This window comes from Loxodonta africana, chromosome 9 (assembly GCF_030014295.1).
Source record: "Loxodonta africana isolate mLoxAfr1 chromosome 9, mLoxAfr1.hap2, whole genome shotgun sequence".
In the NCBI taxonomy this organism is placed as follows: domain Eukaryota; kingdom Metazoa; phylum Chordata; class Mammalia; order Proboscidea; family Elephantidae; genus Loxodonta; species Loxodonta africana.
Window position 1 is genome coordinate 30426899 of NC_087350.1, and position 18447 is coordinate 30445345.

An 18447-nucleotide genomic window follows, 5' to 3' on the forward strand; every position below is an offset into this window, starting at 1 on the left:
AAACCAAGGTGTTGGCAGAGCCAGGCTCTCTCTGAAGCCTCCTGGGGAGAATCCTTCCTTGCCCCTTCCAGTTTCTGGTAGCCCCAAGTGTTCCATGGCTTGTGGCAGCACAACTCCAATCCCTGCCTCTTCTTCGGAAGGTCGTCTTCTCTGTGTCTCTTCTCCTCCACTTAGAAGGATACCACTCACACAGGATACAAGGACCCACCCTACTCCAGTATGACCTCATGCTCATTTAATCCCACGTGCAAAAACCTACTCCAAAATAAGAAGCTGCGGTGGCGCAGTGGTCAAGAGCTACAGCTGCCAACCAGAAAGGTCGGCAGTTTGAATCCACCAGGCATTCCTTGGCTTTCCAAATAAGGCCACATTCTGAAGTTCCAGAAAAGCCATCAATTTGGGGGGAACACTATCCAACCTGGTACACTTACAAAGGGACTAAGTCTGAAGCCCCTAATGAATAACCAGATTGAACAGCCCTTAATGCAAGAGATTTCTGCTAGCGTTCTGCTTTGAATCACAAAGATCTGGATGTTTTCCGTGGAATCAAGCATCCAGGGAGAAGCTGGACTCAACTGTGGAAGGCCCTCCCCACTTAAGAGGCCATGGCCATCCACCCCACCTTGCTTATCATCAAGGGGAAGGAGGAGAAAACCTGGAAAGACAAGTATGGTTTGGAGAGGTCTCTCAAACTGACTTAACTAGAAAAGCCAAACAAGGTAGATTCTTAGCCTATCTCTACTCATAAAGGTAATCATACCCCCATCACCAGTCTTCTGAAGGCCCAAGAAATAACAATATTTTCTTCTCTCCACAGCAGTTTCTCAACCTCAACACTACTGACACTTTGGCCAGATAATCCTTTGTTGGGGGGCTGTCCTGTGCATTGTAGGGTATTATCCACTAGACGCCAGCAGTGCCCTCAAGCTGTGACAACCAGAAATATTTCCATATATCACCAAATGTCCTCTGAGGGGAAGGAGTCACCACTCCCTGGTTGAGGCCATTGCTTTAGAGCAGTTCTTAAACTCTTTCCTTTTGGTCTCGGTTTCCTCTTTGAATAAATGAGTGTTACGGGCTCTTTTCCCACGGGGGAGAAAAAAAAAAAACAGTTTTGCACATAATTTCAAGGACTATGTGGAACCTTTAAAACTCAGCCAGGGACCCTCATCCGACCTTCATCCCAGGCAGGGACTCAATGCTTTTTTTAGTCCTCTGGACAGTGCATGTCATTATAAAAGAAGGTACTATACCTGTCTTAGGGTTGCTACGAGTCGGAATCAACTCAACAGCAACGGGTTTACGCCTGCCCTAGAAACTTCATAGTCAGAAGTACAAAAATATCCAGAGGCCTCTGGTGGTTCATCAGGCCATGAGCCCACAATAGAATCTACAATAAAAGTTGAGCGGACTCCTCCACTAACCTAGTACACTTGCTCATGGCAGAGTAACAAAGCAGTTAATGGCCACATGCTGTGTCCTGCAGCCTGGGCTGAAAAATACCCTGCAATCCTTCTTTCCACTCAATAGCTACACTCATAAAAAGTCATAAAACAAAAACAGAAAGCAATTATTTTGCAAAATGAAAATTGAATCTACAAAGTTATATCTACTTGATTTAAAAAAAAAAAAAACAACAAGCACTCCTTCCACTGTGCTATGTGGCTAGTGAAGCAGAGCCCAGCAGCAGGTGCAGGGAAACATGGACCAAGGTTGAAAAACCTCTTCAGTTCATGAGAAGGTTGCTTCCCTCCCCCTCCTTCACAATAAGGACTAGGGGGCAAAGTACTTAACTGATCTCAGAAATCAGAAGTTATTTTTGTGACACAAATACATACCCAAAAGGAGACTCACTAGCTTTGTAACATTTAAACTCACTGCCTACCAGCACATAACAAGCAGCTACACACCTGCATTTCTGAAAAACAGAAACAAAGCTTGCCATGTTAAAAGACGTTACTTACTAGTTACTTACTAGGCGAATACTGGAGCCCTGATGGCACATGGTTAAGAGCTCAGCTGCTAACCGAAAGGTCAGCAGTTCAAATCCACTAGCCGCTCCTTGGAAACCCTACGGGGCAGTTCCACTCTGTCCTACAGGGTCACTATGAGCTGGAACCAACTCGACTGCACCTAACAACAACCAAGTACTGTGAATGCTACAGAATATGGGCTCTGAAGCCAGAATGCCTGGGTCTGCAATCCACTAGCTGTAAAATCATGGGCCAGTTAGCCTCTCTTTATCTTTGTTTCCTCACACACAACGAAGATAATAAGATCCCTTCCTCAAAGGGTTAAGAATTAAATGAAATAATACACCAGAAGCACTTACACCACCACCTGGGTAGGTGCTCAATAAATATTAGTTATTATTATCGCTGACTCTGCAAAGATATACATATAAAAAATCTGTAACTACATGTAACCACATGCAGTCTCTTAGTGTAGAAAAGTACAAGATGCAGCCATGCTCAGGAAAAAAGCAACAACGGAGCAGATGGTTATGAAACATTTCCAACATTAGAATTTTTTAGCTGTCCACGATACATGTTGTTGTTGTTGTTGTTGTCAGTGGCCAATTCTGGCTCATGGAGACCCCATGTATACAGAGCAAAACTGCTTGACAGGGTTTTCATAAATTCCATCTTTCAGAAGATTGCCAGGTCTGCCTTTGAGGCGCTTCTGGGTGAAATTCAAACCACCAACCTTTCAGCTAGTAGACAAGTACTTAACTGTCTGGGCCACCCAGGGTCTCCCCTACGATACCTAACACTGCTGAAAGTGAGGCCCTTCCAACAAAATAAACAGAACTTTCATATTTACTCTTACATGGAGTTGACTTAACACACTGAAATGGCACGCCTCTACGGTCAAGCAGGGAAATTAGGGATGGGCCTTTTGCTCATGGCCGTCATTTTTCACTCATATGATATCAGAGCTGAAAGATACCTTAGAAGTAAGTCATCTGGCCACGAATCCAATCCTAAATTTAAAAAACGCTCCATCATCAGCTCAAGGACCTATGGCAGAACTGGGATGAGAACTCCCATCCCGATTCCTATCTGGGCCTTTTTTGCTCATCATTAAGCTGAGTCTTCCCTAAGAGCTCGGAGAGCAAAAAAACTTGTACCTAGGTGGCTGACAATCCCCAAGTAGGGTGGTGTTGCAGAAAACGCAACAAAATGAAAAAACTAAACGATTCCTTCAGCTGTTCCATCACTCATTCACTTGTTCACTCTCCTGTGTCCCAGGCATTGTTTTAGGTGCTAGGGGTGCAGCAGTGAACCAAACACAACCTTCCCTTTCCGAGTTTACACTTTAATGAAGGAACCTGATCTCTACTGCTCCCTTGACTCATCAGTTCAAAAAGGCCAAGATTAAACATTCTCCCCTTCTTTACCTACTACGAACCTACTATTAACTTGTTGGAAACACTAGTGGCATAGTGCTTACGTGCTACGGCTGCTAATCAAAAAGTCGGCAGTTCCTTGGAAACTCTGTGGGGCAGTTCTACCCTGTTCTATAGTGTTGCTATGAGCCGGAATCAACTTGACAGCAATGGGTTTGTTTGTTTGTTTGTTTTTAATTAACTTTTAGAAACTACACAGAAAAGTCCAAACCTTTTCCACATAAAAGTCACCTGATAGGACAACGCAAGCAACCCCATGACTTCAGACAATCTCACTGTAAGCCTGTTTACAGATACGCTTTACTCTCGGTGTCATGGGGTAAAAACCTTCGCTAGAGAAACTGACATCTACATTAGATTCTAGGAGACTAATTAATCCCAGGAGCTAATCGCACAACAAGTAGTAAACTATTACATGTACTCTTGGCACATCTTTGGGTGGGGAAATGATTGGATCACGTTATAATTCACACCAGTTCAGAAGTTGTATGATTAAATATTCTAGTATATGCCAAAAGGAGGACAAAAATGTATCCTGTACGTTAGATAAAAATTTATACAAAAATATAACCTGTAAAGTAGCACTGGGGTGTGGGTGTGTGTATGGATGTATTTATACATACATATGTGTGTGTCTATATGTGTACACACACATATATAATGTTTACATGTACACATATACTTTAGATACATTCCACGGTGTACACAACAGCTGTCGTAGTTCTGCACCAGCGTTACTCTAGCATGAACAATGGCCCTAGAGAGTCATGAATTCTGAACCATCTACCAACTGTGTGACTTTGTCACTTAACATTCCAAGTCTCATTTATCCACAGGATGGGTAGAATGTTTGTCAACAATTATTAGGGGTTTAAATGAAACAATGGATAAGAAAGCGCCTTGTAAAACATGAAGTACCTTAGAAATACAAATTTCTACTTCTGGTTTCATTAGGTAATTTTGGACTTAAAAAAACCAACGACAAAAAAAAAAAACTCTGATAACAGGTGTTAAAAGGAACTGTCTTACACTAAGAAAAGTGACATCAGTTCACTGTTCACTGGGTCACAGAAAGCAACAAAACAAAGGCAACTAGTAATTTTATATTCAAAGAGCTGAAAGAGATGGCAGAATTCACTTACAGTCTAACTTTAAGCTGCGAAAAGTACGGTCCTCAGAAGTTAAGGTACTCAACAATATCACACAGCTCGCTACTGGCAATGCTAGAACTAGACTGAGTCTCCTGACTCAGTCAAGTACTTTCAGGAGGTTGTGAAGCAGGCTGACGGTAGTATTTCAAACACAGTATTTGGAATATGGCAGAAACATCTATCACGCCAGTGATCTGACCTTGAGTCAAACCCAAGATCTATTTTTTACTGGCTGCCTGATCTCAAGCAAGTTATTTAATCTCCCTAGGCCTCAGTCTCATACGTAAAATGAAAATCATAATAATACTATAATCTCATGAGGCTGCTGTGAGAATAAATGAAATACAACCTGTACCATAAGCTCTCTAAAATTGCTTACTGTTTTGATTATTACTCTTTCAACAACACCATGCCATCTCCACTAAAAAAAAACTAAGATATCTTCCAAGTTCTGAAAGGAATCAGAAGCATGAATTTTCACTGATTTGGAGGGATGTTAGCTCAACAAACCAGAGTACAGTTCAAATCCGTATCTCCACCACACTCACACAGGTACACAGACCAGTACCAGTAACACTGAAAGAATTCTTCAGATACACGATGTCTAGTGATAGAGTGATATCCAAACTGAATTTTACATTCAGTGAGGAAAGTTTCCAGTTCTCATCTTTTAAAAGGCAGATTCAACATGCTAAAATACATATATTCTACTTTACCCCAACTCCTGAAAGGCTCACCAAGTTCAGTTGTTCTTACTTCCCCTTTCCCCGTGTTATTTTTCCACAAACTTCCTTTAATTAGCAGGCAACACTGGCCTAAGTATGTGTGGAGGCTCAGCATTTGTTTATCTACCCCTGCACTCTAATCGGAGGCCTGGTAGCACAATGGTTAAGAGCTCAGCTGCTAACCAAAAGGTCAGCAGTTTGAATCCACCAGCCGCTCCTTGGAAACCCTATAAGGCAGTTCTACTCTGTCCCATAGGGTCACTGTGAGTTGGAATCAACCGAACAGCAACAGGTTTGGTTTTGGTTTGGCACCCTAAACATGCCCCAGAAAGATTAAACTACACATGCTCTTGGCTGGCTTAATCTGAATGCAAGTACTCCTTCATTCACCAACTGTTTCACGAACACCTACTATGTGACAGGAACATTTCTCAGCACTGGAGGTGGCAAAGCCCCTGTCCTCATGGAGCTTCCATTCTAGTGGAAGAGGACAGATAACAAACAAGCAAGTATATATCCAGTATAGTGCGTGACACAGGTACTACGGGAACCCTGGTGGCATAGTGGTTAAGTGCTACGGCTCCTAACCAAAAGGACAGGAGTTCAAATCTACCAGGTGCTCCTTGGAAACCCTATGGGGCAGTTCTGCTTTGTCCTGTAGGGTCGCTTTGAGTCGGAATCTACTCGATGGCAACAGGTTTTATAGATTCTATTAGTGTGTTCCTATAGTTCAGGAACATAGGAAATTTTATCAAGTGCTTTATTAAAAGTGGATCTTGGCTTTCTATTTTAATTTGCTGATCTGAGCCATCCTGTGGGCAGGGGGTGGGCACTGGAAGGGTAGAGGGAAGGAGAGGAACGCCTACACTCTCACAAAAATGCAAAGATCAGACCTCTAACTGGAGATGACATTGTAGCACCCCTTGTTGCTTAAAGCCCAGAGCATCACAGAAACAAGCACATTACTTGCTGTTTGGAAACTGTGGTCAGTAAAAGAGGCCTGGAAGGGAAGCCAAGAAACCTACGATTTCCTCTTCTGCCAGCGCCTGTAGCTATGCAACCTCAGGCGCGCGGGCGTGTTAGCCGACCTCTGTGAACCCTGGTATCCCCACCCGCATGCTGATCCTCTCTTACTGTGACACTGGACTAGTCTCTTAAGCCCTTAAGCCTCAGTGTCATCTGTTAAAGGAGGCCAGTGGAATGACACTGCTTGGCAAACTGTCGGGTACTTCGCTGACAGGATCTATTTAAATACATGGATCCGAGCTTGCTACCTGCTTTACAGGAACATCAGGGAGATTAAAGAGAACACATAAAATGCCTTAAGCTCTCTGTAAAGAAAGGCGTTAAAGAGTACCATTGCTTATTATTTCTACTACTACTCTTCTTTCTGGTTTTATCTCCTTGCATTTTCAAATCCTTTAACCAAAAATAAGCCATGACTCTCAGAGGGAGAATACATAATTAGACAACAGTAAAGAACAAGACCCTAATTAAAATCATCATCATCCCGATCAGTGAACTCTTTTCTAAGAGACCAGAAAGCCAGTATCTATCTTCCTTCGCTCACTTGCCTAACTTGCTGCCAGCTACGGGTCCCTGCAGGGGTCTGAGGCATACATGGGCAACCCAGGTTGTAGATGGGGCCTAGCTGTTTGCACCAGCAGAGCAATTAACCTTTCTGCCTGTAAAACACAGAAATGCCCTCCACAATACAAATCTTGAAGTACACCTCTGGGCAAAATCCTCAAAAATAATGACAAGGTGACCCACCAGTCACAGAACAGAACATCTAAGGAAGGGGTGTCCCAGAGTATTTCTTTTCTGCTTCTTCGACAATCCAGCTAAAAACCCCACACCCTTCCATCCCCCCTGGATAGAGTACAGGTTATACACTGCAGCTCTCTGAGGAAAAGTTTTGGCTTGGTTTTGAAACACTAAGCAAGAGAGCTTGGCATAAATGCTGGCCGAGTTCCAATGAAAACAGACGGGTATATAGATTCGCACTGACGAATGCCCACTAATCCCTTTGTATTACTGACATAAAGCAACTACCACTGACCGCTGTTACTAAGGCAAAGTCAAAACAACTCTTTGCTTTTGACTAAACTTCTGAGGCCCTTCGCCCTTAAAGCAGAGCAATAATTTCATTAACTCTTGTTTGTAGTGTATTTACTTTGAACAACTCCTAAAACCTGTAAACGGTCATCATCAGGGTAAAGGATCACCTGCCCACACCTGAATGTGCGGCCTTCTGCTTCTCTCCAACATGGCAATCCAGCCACAAGACCGCTGGTTCTGCTGCCACTGCTAGAGGGCTGGAGAGTTTGTTGAAGGTCACGAGGGAGGGGAGACCTCCCTTCTAAAAATCACATCCCTTCCACTCTCTCAGTAGCCACCAAATCCATTTTTGCTTTCTTGAAGTGAGACTATCTGGTCACATCAAAGGCTGTAAATTTTTTCTCATTATAAATAAACGCAAACTTCTAAACCCACACTTGTAACATTTAATTCCCAACTGGCTTCCTCTAGCTATTCTAGTTGATGGTGCAGAAAAAAAAAAGAAAATTCTACAAAAGATGAAATGAAGAACGTGAAGAACAATGGTGCCTGTACTGTCTCCTTCATGGAACTGTCAGCAACACCTAAGGATGCATCTCATTCCTCTAGGCTATTAGTCCAACCCTGCTCAAAAAGATACTACTGAGGCTAGAAAGAACTCTGCTCCTCAAAAAATAAGTAAACAATATCCCACAGGGATTGCGGGGCAGTGAGAAGGGAATACTCCTTTGTTCGAATGCTGCAAAGAAAGTCTCAACAGAAAAAGCAAAACATCTGCCTTCATTTAAAAGTTTGAGTTGTGTGTGATTTCCTGCATCTAAGAACCTCTTTCTGAACTACAAAGAGGCCACAAAACATCACATTTTCCCCTCCCAGCTTCTCCCTTCAAAAACCCACAAGATGGTGATTAACAAACAGCCCCTTGTCTTTAGGCATAGTTTTAGAAGCCACAAGGAAAAGATAAAAAGTTAATTGGAAGAGCCAGTTTATAAACAAATGAGAAGTAGGTTGACAGGGAGGAAGCAAACTCCATCTTGATAAGCAAGCAGCTCTCCCAGACCCTTGTGTAGCAGAATCCAAGTAAAGGCTACTCTCATCCTCTTACCCACGGAAAGCAGTCTGGGCGGGGAGCCCAGCACAAGCCCTCCAGGCTGCACTCAGGGCAGAGTTGCGGAGAATCCTTAGACACCCCAGGAGTTCTGGGTAGGAGCCTGAAGTTCTGGGACTCAAAGGCAAACCCAGAAACTCTCCCAGCCCTCAGGTACTCTCCAGCCCAGGAATGACTTGGGGCTAAATCTCCAGCCCCTGGCAGACTTATCTCCCAGGAGACACCTTCCCTGGGAAAATTCACAGTCAGGCCTGGATCCACAACTTACTAGCTGTATCACCTTGTGCACACATGATCCTGTTAACTCACCTTTTGATTGGACGTAACTCCTTTCTTAGCATTGAAACAAAGAATTAAAGAATTTGGGGAATGTGCCTGGATCAGTGATAAGCACATGCCAGATATGTAGTAACTGTTCACTGAAAGAAAATGCCAAGTCCACTCGACACTCACTGCTTTAAGTAAAAAAAAAAAAATCTACAAATATTCTCCTATAGTACCAAGAAAAATGAAATTAAGAACCCAAGGTATAATATGAGAAGGGTAAAAGTTAGGGGGAACCCAGGTTATCCAGGAAAAAAAACTCCTAATTCATCTCTATCCACCCCCAACAGGTTACATTTCGTCCTCCAGATTTGCTTCTCCTGCAGGTCCTAGAACAAGTAAAAAGACACCTATTGGGTCCTATAGGGTCGCTATGAGTCGTAACTGACTCGATGGCAGCGGGTTTGGTTTTTGGGGTTTGGGTCCTGTCCAAGGCCCCAAGCTGCTGCCACCTGGTATTACCTGCCCTAATACCAGACCCTCTGACAATATAAAAATATAATTTAAAATCTATATATACCTACATTTACTAAATAGAAGTAAAGTTGGCCCCCCTACCCTACAATGTCCAAATAAGACAGACCAGAGAAGAAAACAAAATACATATATATATATGTGGAAACCCTGGCGGCGTAGTGGTTAAGTGCTATGGCTGCTAACCAAAGGGTCGGCAGTTCAAATTCACCAGGCACTCCTTGGAAACTATGGGGCAGTTCTACTCTGTCCTGTAGGGTTGCTATGAGTCGGAATCAACTCAACGGCACTGGGTTTTATATGTATATTTATTATATAGTATCATCAGAGGGTAATCTTATATTAGAAAAGGTGCTTTAAACTTCAGTGAAACACACAAAGAAAAACACCCCCTCACCCTCACCCCCCCCGCCACACACACACTCCTTCATGTATTTTCTGGAGTTTTTGCACAGCCATCAAAATTTCACTCATAATCTCTCTTCAGGATTGCCCAGTCCAGTCGGATCACTCGCCGTTGATCCCCTCTAGATGACTGTTTCTTCACAGTCACCGAGCAGAAGAAAGTTCTGTCAGGGAAATTTGATGTGGTTTATTAATTACTTTCAGTTGCACCACCTCACCTTTGATAATGGTTCACTTTCATTATTACATAAGAGTTCAATCACACTTATTTCTGAAAAAATAATCACCGTGGAAGAATATAAAAGACATATCTGTGCCTACATATTCAAACTCCTACTCCGCCGTCTACTCCTCCAAATGAAAGCATATACAATATCAGACAGGAGATGTGCAAGAAATTAGTTTTACTCAAAGAAGGAAAAAAAAAATTTTAAGGGAAATATGGTCTAAACAGAACTTTAAACAAATTGCCTTCCACTGCCAGCACTGTCCCCAAATAAATTTATTATATCCTAGAATCAAGTACACTCAGGGCTGGAATGTCATGCCAGTCGTATATTACTTCAACCTCAATAAATCCCTTCTTACTCTCCAAATCTTTCTGGGCTGCTTTCTAAAATAGTTCACTAAAAAGCACCAACCTAATTAACAACAGCTTCCTCAGCAACAGCGGCCTTGATTTCACTTATTTACACATTAACTGCAGCCTCCTTTTGGCCAATCCAGTCTACTCCCTGTACCAGGCTGAGCCTTTTATCTGCTCTGGACAGCATTTTCTCCAGCAGATGAAGTAGATGCCGATTGATTTGCTGTCGAGCATGGTAAATTAATAGCAACAAATTGCTGAGGGCCCGTCTCGCTGCTCCACCATGCTTCGGCAGTTTTGCTTTATTTGCTCCATGATGGGCAGCAGTCGGCCTCTTCAAGTCAATTTCTTCTTAACAACCTGCAATACTTTTCAATGGTGAAAATAGAGCTGTTCCTTGTAAGTCAGAAATCAATATCCTATTGCCCTTAGAAAATGCTAAACAAGCAGTATTGGCAATCCACTTGGTACTAGAGGGTATCAGATACAATGCAAATCCATACTGCTTCCCTCCTTGTAGTTATTACAGTTTGCTAAAAGGTTCCTAACGTCATTTATCATCATTTACCATCGACCAGAGAGGCTATGATTATGATATCCTATCAGTTGGCAAGGCCCTTTCATTTCTATTCAATTAATATTTTAGCAGCACTCAAATGGTTGTTGCCCAAGTCTTGTAATAAAATTTACATGGCTTGAAGTGGAACAGGAGTTTTCTTGCCATGACTAAAAAGAAAAAAAAGACCTCTCTATATATACATACGTATAATGTACACACACATATGTAAACACAAACATTTATAGACAAATATGCCGTATTCACTTTTAGATTCTAAGTGTTCGAGAATACTAAAATTTTCTGATTTCTAAAAAACAAACAGTAGCCTAAATTTTTTTTGAAGCAAAAAGGCCTTCGGATTACAAAATACTAACTATGAACATGTCAGGAGTTTCTCATTCTCTCCCGTTTCAAAATGTGGTCTATTCATCTCTTTTTAAAATCCCTACTGGGTTATAGATTTAATTCACGCATCTCTTGTTCCTAATCTCCATGACTTTTTAAAGTGGTAACTGCTGCTGCCAGATTAAATCAGGGCGGTCCTCTTTAATTACAGCACTACAGGTGAAGGATGGGAACAAGCAGCATTTAGCAATGCTACTAACTGCATGCATCATCACGTTCTCCCCACAATCGCTAACCCATTTAGGGGAAGCCACGCTGTATTTATAAAGAGGAACAATCAGCAAAAAAAAAGTAGCAACTAAATCCTGGGCCAACTGGCCCATCGAAAACCAAAAACACAACCCCACACTTTAGGGAAATCCTTAGGGCAGAAGGGCCAATGTTCTTTCAGTTTTTAAAAAATTCCATTATGAAGACATCACAATAAAACATTTCTAACCGTGTCCCATTTGTCATCTTCACTTTCACACTAGAACTTAAGACAGCAGAGAAACATTAATTCATACTATAGCCTAGAACTCTCTACCCTAACTTTACGGGGTTTGTTCCAGCTTCATCTGCTCAGCTCCAATTGATCCTTCTGAAGATGACCAGAAATTAGATTGATATTTTATGCTCTAATTCCATGTCATGTTACTGAGTTCCCTTAAAAAAAAAAAAAAAATCAACTAATTCTACCAGACTAATACTATTTACTCAGTTACCAAAATTTAAATTAATTATGTTCTCAAACATAATTGTTAAAAATTGGCAACATTATGCAGGCTTAATTAAGATTAAATCCAATTTACTAAATGTACTTTAATTGGTACTAATTACATTAGCTTTCATTTCAGAATGACGAATTCCCCATAGGTTTCACTTTATAGTCCTCTATCAGAAGCAACAAAGGGTAACTGATGACGAGCATCATAGGAAAAGGGGGGGGGGATGGTCCCCCCCCACCCTGTTTGTCACTGCTCTGTGCTTTCATCTTATCAATTTGCTAAGTCACAGAGTCATGACTCCATCACAGCCATCATTTTCTGTTCCAATGAAAAATTTCTCTAAAAATGAATACTCTGTGGCTGGCTGCTGCCAAGAACAGGAGCGTTAACCAAAAAATACACAAAGGTTTCAAATATCAGGGCCACCAATTACTAGGGGGTACTTCCAAGGACTCTGGGGACTCCTGCTCTTGAACCCTTCGAGACACAAATCTAATAAGTGAATAAGCCTAACCCGATCTTAAGAACTAGGCCCAATTACACCGCAGGGCAACTTCCCTGCATTATTGCTGCTTTCCATTACAAGGGCATCCAGCAAGTGCATCTGGAGGAGAGGCTGAGAGGAATCAAGGCTGTCTGCCCAGGAAAACAAATAAAGACAGATATGCCTCTGTGCTTAAGGGGGGAAAGAAAGAAAATATAATAAGTAGGTGGTTTGCAGGGCTGTCTGTATTTCATAATGTGATAAACTGCCCTCAGGATTCTCGATATGATTGAATTTAAAAGCAAGAGGAAAAAGAAAGGGGGGGGGAATTTACTCCATTCTCAATTTTAAATGCATGGCATTTGAGGCCAGCTGGACAAGATGACAGAATCACAGAGGCATAAAACATGTAAAATTAAAGGATCTCACATACCAAAAAATAAAATACATTCAGCCAAATACAAGCTATGTACCTCTCAGAAATGTAAGTGGTATAAGAAAACCTGGAAACAAGTGGTTAAGGTAAACGAGATACAGAAGGAGAAATAAAGGGATGTTAACCATCTGGCCTAATCTTTGAAAAGACACTACTTATGGCGGAGGGGGGGACAGAGGGCAAAAAAAGCCATGTACAAGATCCAGGCCTAAAATGAAATATAATGAGGGTCATTAACAAACAATATCTCTCATGTAATTTATTCCCGTAAGGTAAAGCTAAGGGGCGCCCACCCATAACTTGAGCGGACTTTGTTTAAGCAAATGTTTATATTACTAATCTAAACAGAAACTGTGAAGATGCCAAAGTAAGAATTTAATTTCAACACGCAGCATTCAAACTATATTGTAATACTCATCTTGACATAACCAAGTAGTACATGAAATAAAACAGTATCTGAAATAAAAGACCTCAGTTTAAGTTAATGACTGGATTTTCCTCATTTTGTTTTCAAATACCGTCCATCTGATTGCTTTTACTGTTTAACAGTCATTTAAAGACTTACTGACTGCGTTCTGAGCATGTGGTGAACAACCATGCCGAAAACAGAATCCATAAAGAGTAAGAGCCTAATAATGTGGTCATTTCATATTTTCTAAACTTAGGAGGTAATGACATCCACCTTGAACTTAAATAAGAGACGAAAAGCATCAAATTTATCTCGTCTTTTCCCAGCAAGCAAACGTATACACACTATTCTGAAACGGTTAATGAAACTTAAAGCGCTATTACTAGATCACTAAAAATAAACGCTTCCAAGAGAATTATCATTACCAAACAATATTCAACATGTACGCACAGGTATGGGTACACACATATACGCTGCATACATATATGCATACGCTAGTTCCTGTCCAGGACACTTAAGCCAAACCTTTCTATTCAGTCTCCTGCAAAAAAAGGCTGTTTGGGTCAGCACTTTCTGAGTAATCATTACCTTTTTTTTTTTCTTTTTGGCTGAACTAATTGCTAGATTCTAAGACCCAGTGTTGAACCTCATCACATCCTTCTATCAGGCTCATTTACTCTGCACAAATTTTGGAAGTAACTGTTACAGCTCCTGCTAAGACCCAACTAAGTAGCCTCGGGGGACCGGAACAAGGATTTTACATCAATCTCTTTTGTAGCTCCACAGACTTCATTTTGATCTTCCCCAGCTCACCCTCTATCCATTCTTTCACACTGAGCCAACTAAAAGGCTCCACACAATTTAGCTTTATTTTTTAACATTTTCCAAGAAAAGCTCTTCCCTAAAACAAGTTTGCAATGCCCAAAGTATGTAAGGTAACTCCTTCCAAAGAAAAATGACATATTTTCCAATTTAGAATCCTGATTTTGAAAGTGTATACAAGATCAGCATGCATTCAGACATTTTTAATCACATTTTTAAACAATTAAAATCAGGATAATATACAACAAAGACGGGGAGCCACACACGAAAAACAGCATTCTATCTAGTTTTTTAAAATACAGGCAGCCACAAAAGCATGCAAATTTACAAAACATACAATTCTTTTTTTTTTCAGTACGCAGTATTACCAACTGTCACTTAAAATGGTTATAAATAAAATAACTTACCTGCTTATGCATTTCTATATTCAACCCATAGGACATTTCGTAATACTGTCAAAGAAGGAAAAGCAATTACATTAGTGCCTTTCATCAAGCAACCTAAGCTTGTTCAAAATGCCCCAAAATAAAATAAAAGCCTCACCTAAGCCCAAACATCCCTAACACCTATGCCTCTAAATCAAGGAAACACCAACCACTATCTTTAGCCTAATAAACTAGAAGCCACCTTAAGACACGGATTGTAAAAGAATAACTCACTAACTCACAAAACTGAAAAATTAAGTGCAAACACAGCATTCTTAACATCTCCGGTTATATTTTTACATCATAAACGGATGAATCAAAAAGCCCAATGAAAATTCAGTACCATATGGACAGTAACTCCCAGGCAAAACATACAAGTGGTCAAGTTAATGGCAAAAACGCTTCTCGTACCAATGCTGATGTTTTGAAAAAACTATTCAGAGGCTGCTGCTACTTAAGAGTTTCAGTTTTTCATTTTCAGTGTATTGATCACATTCACACATTCAAAGGAAAAAAGCTTGATAGGAGATGAGTAAGTTACTCAGTAGCCTTTACAAACAATCATACAAATATGCTTGGTAATACTTCTGAAAAAGCAGAACTGATTTTTTTTTTGAACATGTAGTACAACTGGCTTTATAGAAATTCTGGCAGAGCCAATCAGTTATCCTAGACACCACAACACTCCTCAAACCAATCCTATAAAAAGTGAAAATGCACACACATACACACCCAATAGTAACATAAAGAATGAAAAAAAAATCTGAAAAGGGGTCTGTTATCTATTCTTATCCATCATTCTTTGAAAGTATCAAAGCACATTAAAACCTTAACGGTATACAAAAAAAACTGGTTAAAACTATTTGGAGCAAGAGCAATAAAACAACAAAGAAAACCACTAACAGAAACATTTTGCTGTGACTCTAAACAAAACATAAATCAGGTTTTTTCCGTTGTTGCTGTTTCTATCTATGAAAACAAAGCACAGAAAATTATACCCCACGCAGCTGAACTTTTTGAGAATTCAAATCAAAGGTGCTTGCCAAAGGCAAGTTATAACATCTTAGAATTACAGGTTGCTAATGGACACATTCCCACAACCTCAACTACAATGGCACCACAACTATGATCTATCCTGCAGCCTCCAGCAATTTGAACATATTCTAGCTTTTGGTATCTTAAACTAATAAGCACTTTGAATCTGACACAGTTTTCTTACCATGACATAATGCCGCTGCATCTCTGTCTTCTCACTGGCGAGTTTCTCACATTCCAGCTTCAAGCTGTTGAAGACACAATGAAATCTAAGTACAACGCAGAACTTGACTTACATCCTTCAAATCTAAGTACACAAGCCCGTCTCTAAATCATCACCTACAAACACCGAATCAACAATCTTGAAAACCACCCTCATTATTGAAGGAAGGGAGAGAAACAGGTGATTAGAGCCAGCGTAGACTTGTTCTTTCAATAAAGATCAAATGGGGGTTCTTTTTTTTGTTTGTTTTTTTAAGATATATAAAAAAAAAAAAGCCCTTTTAGCAAATTTAATTCTAGAACCTCATCCAGAAATGCATACTCGCTAAACTCACTAAAGGAAACAAAAAACAAGGAAAATAAACATCAATAACATTTACATATTCAAGCACAAGTCAGTCCCCCAGAATGTCACAATGGAGTTTTTTCTTTAATGTTCCACGAACAGATTAATAAAAATATGAATCAAGCATATCTTATGAATGATGTCTTATTTCTTCCCACCAAAACACAAAGACAAGTTGAATACCACCACCCAGGGGCAAAGTGTAGATTGGGTTCAGTGGTTTTTTTGGTTCTTGCATTTTCGAAATACCAGTTATACATCATTAAAAGCTGGCAAAATAAAAATGTTTGAAAATCACTCTAATGACCTCCTCTAAAACAAAACATTTTTTTCAGCAAAAAAGTAATGAACTCGCTCACTCAGGACTTTCCAAGGCTCTTGGCTCTTGGTATTCCAGTGGAACGGCAGAGAGAAGTGAGAAGGAATCAACCCCAGGGTAATAAAGAACCAAGGAAGTCAAAAGGCCCCTCAATCTTCGTAACCTTCCATTCTCCTAGCCCTAATAAATCAATACCGAAAGTTTTGGTCTCAGCGTTTTCCAAGTCTCCCCTAGTTTCGATTGTTCTGCCTCGCCTTTTTTTTTTAATTTACAGAAGAAATCTTTAATTTCTTTACACCTGCCTGAAGGAAAAGAGGCCTTTACTTGCCCTTCCTGCCTGCAAGAAAAAATAGTAATAACGCCTTTCTGGTGGCCAAAAATAAGAGGGGGGGGGGATGTTTGTGTGTGTTTGAGTGTCTTGGGGGGGCGGAGGAGACAAGAGCTAAGCAAACAGAAGGATCAGCTAAAGTCAATATCATTACCTGTGGTATTGAGCCTGTAAAAACTGAAACTCTTCCTTAATCCGATCACAGGACTCGGAAATCGTAAATTTAAAAGGTTGTGCAGGCTGATGCGGTGCCTAAAGAACAATAAAATATTTAATTAGCCCACATCACAGGCAAAGCAAGGAGCTGGAGAAAACCCACCACGCGGCGCTAGCATTAGGGTTTGAGGGGGGGGTCGTCGCACCGGCAGCAAAAGGGCGATTAAAACTCTTCTCCCACCCACTTCTCTCATCCAAGAGCCTGGGCAAGAGCTGACTGCGGAGTGGCCCGCGTCCTCTCGTCCCTGGCCCCGCGCACCCCCGACCCCGCAGGTTCGAGACCCCGTTCCCTCCCTCGCCAACAGCACCGTTGCACCGCACCCACTCCCTCCGCACCCGGAATCGAAACTGGCCCGTCGAGGGGACTCGCGCCATGTCGTCGGGCCGCGGTCAGGCAGGGGCGGGAGGGGGTGGTGGCGCAGACGGGACGCAGACGCAACCCTCCCGGGCTCCCTCGCTCGCCCGCCCCCAGGGGTCGGCACTCCGGAGCCGCCGCCGGGCCAGCCGCGCCGCCGCCGAGGGCGCCCTCCCCGCCCGGGCGCGGAGTCGCGCCTCCTTCATCGCTCGCTCTCCGCCCCCCCCCCACCCCGGAGTCGCGGCGAGGGGATGGCGAACGACTCCGCGCGGCTTCCAGGGGCTTCAAAGACAACAATAAGAAAATGGCTACAACTCAATTGCCTCTCCGCACCCCCTCTCCGAGAGTGGCACCGCGCCGAGGCGGGGGATGGCAGGCGGGCAGCTCCCAGAGCCGCGCGCGGATTGCGGGCCGCACTCCACGCCCCTCCGGCCAAAACACAACTAAGCACACAGGGGGGCGACGCAGGGAATCCCCGGGCGCCGGGCGAGCCCGCGCCCCGCCGCCCGCACTCACCGGGTGTCTGGTCTGCGGGTACATCTTGCTCAGGTCGCGAATCATCCAAACCGATTTAGTTGGCTGCTCTGGCCAGAGGCGCGCGGCTCATTGGCTTTAATGGTCCCGAAGAGGAGGCGGCGGCGGAGGCGGCCGGCCGGGTCCGAGGGGCGGCTCGGGTAGTCGCGGCCCCCGCCGGGTCTTGCGTGACGCGGGCGGGAGGAACGCGCGGCGGCAGCGGCTGGATCCCGGTGGCCGGGCCGCTCCGCATTCCCCGCGGGCGTCACTGGCCCGCCGCGGGCATTGTCCGGCGCGCGTCTCCCGCGGCAACGCTCCGATGTTCGCTTCGCCGAGGCGCGTCCGCCGAGCCCAGCGCCACAGCCCCGCCGCTCAGCTCGGCCGGGAAAGTGCGAGCTCCGCGCCCGACTGCCCGCCGGCAGCGCCGTTCAATCGCTCGCTCGCTCTGCGCCCCACTCCAAACTTTTTTTTATTTGTCTTTTAATTGGTTGTTATTCCTCCGAATGAAAGATCTCTTCTTTCCTAAAAGCAAACACTCCTTTGGTTCGAAGAGGTCTCGCCGGTGCTTTTTAGTTTCTCTGGAGATTTTTTTCACTTCACAGCAACGATCTTTTAAAAGGCAC

General features: G+C 42.7%; 1 protein-coding gene across 8 annotated transcripts in view; it reads right to left on the bottom strand.

The window, feature by feature from the left end:
• The window catches only part of LOC100656101 (transducin-like enhancer protein 4), a 162763-nt gene extending 144728 nt beyond the window's left edge, over positions 1 to 18035 (bottom strand). For 4 of the 8 annotated variants that reach the window (XM_064291201.1, XM_064291200.1, XM_064291199.1 and 1 more), the window contains exons 1-4: positions 17828 to 18035; positions 16895 to 16992; positions 15710 to 15773; positions 14473 to 14517 (exon numbers count right to left, since the gene is read on the bottom strand). In XM_064291201.1, coding sequence (XP_064147271.1) covers positions 14473 to 14517; positions 15710 to 15773; positions 16895 to 16992; positions 17828 to 17872 — 252 coding nt within the window. In that variant the 5' untranslated portion in view covers positions 17873 to 18035. Of the gene's footprint in view, positions 1 to 14472; positions 14518 to 15709; positions 15774 to 16894; positions 16993 to 17292; positions 17374 to 17827 lie in introns of those variants that run through there. The other 4 variants (XM_023544732.2, XM_010587494.3, XM_010587493.3 and 1 more) reach the window with 2 other exon arrangements.
• Between the last annotated feature and the right edge of the window lie 412 nt (positions 18036 to 18447).